Raw genomic sequence first — 5,774 nt, 5'->3', positions numbered from 1 at the left:
ATTAAGTGAATGTATAGTGTACGTAGATCTCAATAAGCTATAATTATTCACTGTATGACAACGAATAAATCTATTACTTATGAGTCAGTTTAATAAATATTTATAGTACATACATGACACTGAAGTTGATGTTAAAAATAAAGAACAAAATAAAGCAATATAATTCACTCAAATTTACCTTTTTATCTCTTTTGATAATTTTTGAGTTCTTGTCATTTACTGGTACATTACAATTCTTTTGAAATTCTGGTTTCAAAACATCTTGACTTAACAATCCATCAGCAGAGTTCATGATTAATTTATTGAATTTAATCTGTTTTGTCTGAGAATGAGGTAGAAATTATCCAGATGAACAAAAGTTTCAAGAATATATATTTAATTTTAATAAATATCAAGCCTAGACTTACTCGTTACTTAACACCAGTTTGTCATTGATTTGATTGATGGGAGATCGATTTGGACCGGTAAATGTTTAATAAATGTTTAAACCTTGAATTTATTGATCGTGGAAACGCGTAATGAGTAACGCATAGCGAGATGGTTGCTTCACTTTAATAAGTGATAACAAGGGTATGAGCTAACCATGGTTCTAGATAGTTTTTACAACCGAGGATTTTACCGAAAGAAACCAAAGATGTTACTAAACTGTTAAGACTACGGTACATTTGGTACGTTGCCTAATCTAACCAAAGTGCCGGACTTGCTGAACCGTGTTTCTCGACAACCGTAATGATGAACGTTAAGTATTTATTCCTCTTCTTTAATTTCGTCTGGACTTTTGCAACTGTAGTCCTCCATCAACCATAACGGTGTTTTCAATTTTCTCGTTGTCCGTTATGGTCGTTCAAAGTTTTGTTAAAGTTTATACATCTAAGGATTATCAACAGAAGAAAATTGAGAATTTTTAGCATCAGAGTCAAGTGGTATAAAACAACTGCTTTAAAAACATAAATTAAATAATACTAGTAATGTTAAATAGTGTATTTAATCTATGGTTTAATACAAACCTGTTCATTGCTCTAAATCAGTGATCTCCAACTTCTTCTATTCTACGCCCCTTTGTAGATTTTCAAAAATCTCACGCCCTATAAATTGAAAAAAATTGATCACCTTTTTTGTGTACTTTAACAATAAACTATACAATATTCGGAATGACTATTTTTTTTTTTTGATGATAATAATTATAAAATATAAATAATATGATAGTAAATAATAAAATGTAAGGTAAAATATTATAATTAATAATAAATTAGTAAAAATTATTATTAATAGTTAATAAATATGCAAATAAAAATCCATAATGATAATAATTATTGGTGATGCTGACGATACTTTTATTTGGACAGTTTTTTTTTATGTTTTTATATTGAGCTATTTGATAAAGAATACCTTAAGTCAGATGCGACATCTAAACGATTTCTATATTTGTTTTTTATAACTGTCATGCTCAAGAATCCAAACTTCATACATTTGGAGGGACCCCTAGTCACAGCCTAAAATAAACTACACTTTACAAATACACAATTATTTAATAATACTATATTATTATTTTATAATTAAAAGAAACTTTTTTATAAAATTCAAGTAAGGTTGTTATAATATTTTAGAGTAATATAATATTTATTTAACAATGAGTCCATTGAGTATTTGAGTAGGCATATAACATACCTATCTAAACTACTTAAACAAATTTACTACATAAATATGTAGTGAAGTATAATATACAACAGTTGTAGGTATTTAATTTGATATATTTACAAATAACATCCACTAACTAATGCGAAGCGTGTTTTAAAAATTTAAAAAAAATTGATACTTTTAAATAAGACGTACAACAGAAATAAATCCTAGGAAGGGGCCTAATATAATCACCGCATATGGGCTTCCTACTTTGTAGTTGCGGCACTGGTACTGAATGAAGAACTTGTTAACATATATTGCCAACTTTCATTCGAAAAAATTTGGAAAATATTGAGTGAGTTCATCTGTCGAGATGTTAATCACTATATCATTCAACCCAGCAGGACAAAATGGTTCTTCTTCATCAGAGAGAAGTTCGTTCAGTCGACAGAAAGACGAAAAATCTGGAATCTCTTTGTTTACTCTGTGGTTTCAAAGCTGTATTGTTTTTAGAAATGTATTGATAGAATCGTTATGCGATTATGACGTTGGTATTACTCCCTTGTAATTTGAGATTTAAGTTATTAATAGACTCAAAAACATCTGTTAGGTACTTATAGTGATTATTGATTATCCTTTACTGACACCCGATAACGGATATAGAGAACCGGAATTATTATTTTCCTCCAACTTTTAAAATTAAATTAATTTAATCAATAAAAATTGTATTTCGTAATAACTACTTGCGCCTACTCAGTAATGTGGATACGCCCCCCAAGGGTGACACCCCCCCCCTCCCGGTTTGAGAACCAGTGCTCTAAACTAATGAGTAACAAAATTCAATGATTTCAACATATAATTATCTAAATTGGTTGCTGTATGAAAATGTATACTAGAGAGAAATTATAAATTCAAATGGTAGTCATGGAAAAATATGTTGTTGTTTGTAATCTAAGGAAAACGCTTGTCAATAAATGAAATAGTATACTTAATGTTTTCAGTTCTTCCGAAGTATTTGTAGATTGTTATTTATAAAAATTGCTTTTCTTACTCTCAAGTGATGTGTACATAATCACACACATATATATAAATCTCGTGTCACAGTGTTTGTGACTACTCCAAAACGGCTTAACCATTTTTAAAGAAATTTTATGTACACAATTTGGTAGGTCTGCGAATAGGTGTTTATCTATATTTTATACTTCTAAGTGCTATTGTTTAGTAAATCATAGTTAATTTAATAATTTTTGACCTGGTCGATAACTGCGCAATTGAAAATGAATTATTAAATGATACTATTAAAAAAATTATTAAAAACTAAAAACTATTTAAACTAATTTTTTTTTTCATTAAAAACGAGTATTGCATAAATATTAAATAACAAAATTCTGCAACAGATGCCAAAACAAACAAGAATGTTAGTTCGAAGGATTATTTTGCACATCGATTGATGATTAGACTCGATCAGGACAACGTTATTGTATGATGCGTGAGTTTTGTCAACAATTCATAGTCGACATGTATGTAAAGATAGAGAACGAGCGATTACGATACTTGCGATTCAATCAAAAAAAGCTGCGTGCGGAAGATTTTCAAAACAATTGTTAGATATCGATGAAGGGATAGTTACTTTGCTTCTTAATTTGAACCCACCACGGTTGTGTAACGGCACGCGATTAGTCATTAAGAAATGAATGAAAAATGTTATCGAAGCCATAATTTTAAATGGCAAATTCTAAGGTGAAAATATATTATTACCTCGAATCTCTATTATATCCACTAATGTAGGGTTGCCATACGTCCCGGAAAACCGGGATTGTCACCGTTTTTGGACTTCGCGTCCCGGTGTCCCGAAAAATGTTTTCGGAATGTCCATAAGTCCCGGCTTGGACGTTTAGAAGAAATTGTAGTATTGTTTAATTTTTCATTTCGACCATTTTATCTCAAAGTACATTTTTAATCGTAATCGATTAACAATATATAATAAAAATACAATTTGTAATTTACACATATAAATGTATAATATATTTTATTTCACAAAAATATTTTTAAATATTATATTGCAGGCCAATAATGATCCTCTTCAGTGGCGTATACATTACTTTTGTATGGGGAAGGGATTATTTGCAAGCAAATCATTATTTATTTTTACGCTTCTAACGACCTCACACTAAGAACATTATTTTATAATATTTAATAAAAGGCCTAGGAGGGGGGATCTGATTCCTCCTTGAATACTCCACTGGTCCTTTCAATATATTAAAAGTTATATAAAAAGTATATTACTCGATAATGTGTTTGTTTTGTCCCGGTTTCACCTTATAAATTTATGGCAACCCTACACTAATGTGCCAATACAATTTAAACGACTTCAATTTCCAATTAGATTAGCATTTGAAATGGCTGTTAATAAGTCTCGAGGACGTATGTTCCGCTAGCAATATTTGATAAGGAAGCCCAGTGGTTTCTAAAATTGTGACATTATTGTCGATCATCAAATTGTATATTAAGTTGCATATCGTGCTCCTAACCAAAATAGGTTCTTGCAATATTTTATGATGCGATGTCGACGACTTTGAATATAATTTAAACATACTTAGAAAGCCGAGGACAACTCGTTCAAAAAACTAAAACGTAGGTAAATACGTGGTGAATCGAAAACCAACCCGAAAACGAGGTCAGTGAGCTCGCGAAAATGTCCAGAATACGTTGAATTATGAGACAAACAACATTCAGGTATTTATTGGCTTTAGCATAATATAACATAATGAAAATACAAGATATATAACTACTTTCTTTTCTTTTTTAGTTTTTTCATTTTCCTATTTTCTCTTTTAATTTTAGCTGCCAGTTTAGGATTAGACATTAATATATTCTTATATCGCTTTTTAGCGCTTTGTTTAAATTCCACATCTGCTAAAAGTTCGTCAACCATTGTACGTTTCCGTTCTTTATTGATAAGACGACCGGTTTTACCTTCATATGGTGAATCTACAACTGTACCAATCTAAACACAAAATATAAAAAATTTATTAAAAAAATTACATTTATGTTTGAATATTTTATATATTTACCTGAAAGTATTTAGGATAAGCTTCAGTTTCATTCTTTTTATAAAAACGTTTAGTATCTAATGCAGATCTCATACGGATTAAGTCAAGATCATGTCGTACACTGTCTGTTAATTTAGTAGCTGGTAAATCAAACCAATTTTTTCCTTTAGTTTTAGCTTCTTGCCTCTAAAAATAAATTAATATATAAATAAATATTTAATGTATGTAATCATTTTTTTGAACAAATTTCATATTAATATACTATAAATATCTCATCATATTTTGTTAGTTTCTATATGCAGGAAAAGAACTTTAAATTGTCAATTGCACATATGACGCATGTACAGTATAGACTGGTATAGGTAGAATGATTAATATGCATTATAATACAATATACAATTTCTAAGGCACAACATTAATTTCAATAGAATTTTGCAGTACAGTTATATTTTGTCTACACATATAGATTATGTAAATTTGTCTCAGTACATATTATTTTTTCTTTAGTTTTGTTTCTTAGACGAGAAAATCATGATGACTATCTTAACACTCTAACTTTTTTAATATTTTTGTACCTATATACTAATTATTTGTACATTAAAAAATTATAAATGGATTTTAAACTAAATGTAAAAGTTATTCATACTCAAGTTTTTTAATAAAAATATAATTTACCTAATGAATTCATACTTATAGGGCTTACATAATAAAATAAAATATATAATAGATAAATATAATAAAAATATATAAATTTAAAATACTTATTGTGGTACATATTATTTAATTATTAACAAATAGTTTTTATAGTTAAAAATATATTTATAAAAATTAGATTTTTTTCTGGTGTTCTAATTCATTAAATATTTACGAACCACTACCGAGTAAACTATATAAACACAACATTATAAAGTACTAATTCTTATATTACAATGATATTTCATGTTTTAAATAAAGTAAATAGCTTAAAAAATGTATTATGTTACCAGATTTTAAGTAATTTATAAGTTTCAATTTAATAGTATTTTATTAATTACTAATCATTTTCTGTTATCTAATTAAGTGAATGTATAGTGTACGTAGATCTCAATAAGCTATAATTAT

At 28.2% G+C, this 5,774-nt stretch overlaps 1 protein-coding gene and 1 long non-coding RNA gene across 2 annotated transcripts; both read right to left on the bottom strand.

The window, feature by feature from the left end:
• Positions 1-151: 151 nt before the first annotated feature.
• Positions 152-1,102, bottom strand: LOC112689267. Its single transcript, XR_003149115.1, has 3 exons — positions 1,008-1,102; positions 408-870; positions 152-322 (listed from the first exon to the last, which is right to left on the bottom strand). It is a non-coding gene; the product is annotated as an uncharacterized LOC112689267 (long non-coding RNA).
• A 3,232-nt stretch (positions 1,103-4,334) lies between these two features.
• Positions 4,335-4,859, bottom strand: LOC112689266 (rRNA-processing protein fcf2-like; the record flags this gene model as incomplete). Its single annotated transcript, XM_025562897.1, has 2 exons — positions 4,335-4,627; positions 4,695-4,859. Coding segments are annotated over 2 exons (384 nt in total), but the record flags the coding sequence as incomplete, so codon positions are not given.
• Positions 4,860-5,774: the final 915 nt, after the last annotated feature.

This window comes from Sipha flava, unplaced genomic scaffold, assembly GCF_003268045.1.
Source record: "Sipha flava isolate LNK unplaced genomic scaffold, YSA_version1 43689_pilon_pilon, whole genome shotgun sequence".
NCBI classification, from domain to species: domain Eukaryota; kingdom Metazoa; phylum Arthropoda; class Insecta; order Hemiptera; family Aphididae; genus Sipha; species Sipha flava.
This window is presented reverse-complemented; position numbering and strand designations above follow the sequence as displayed.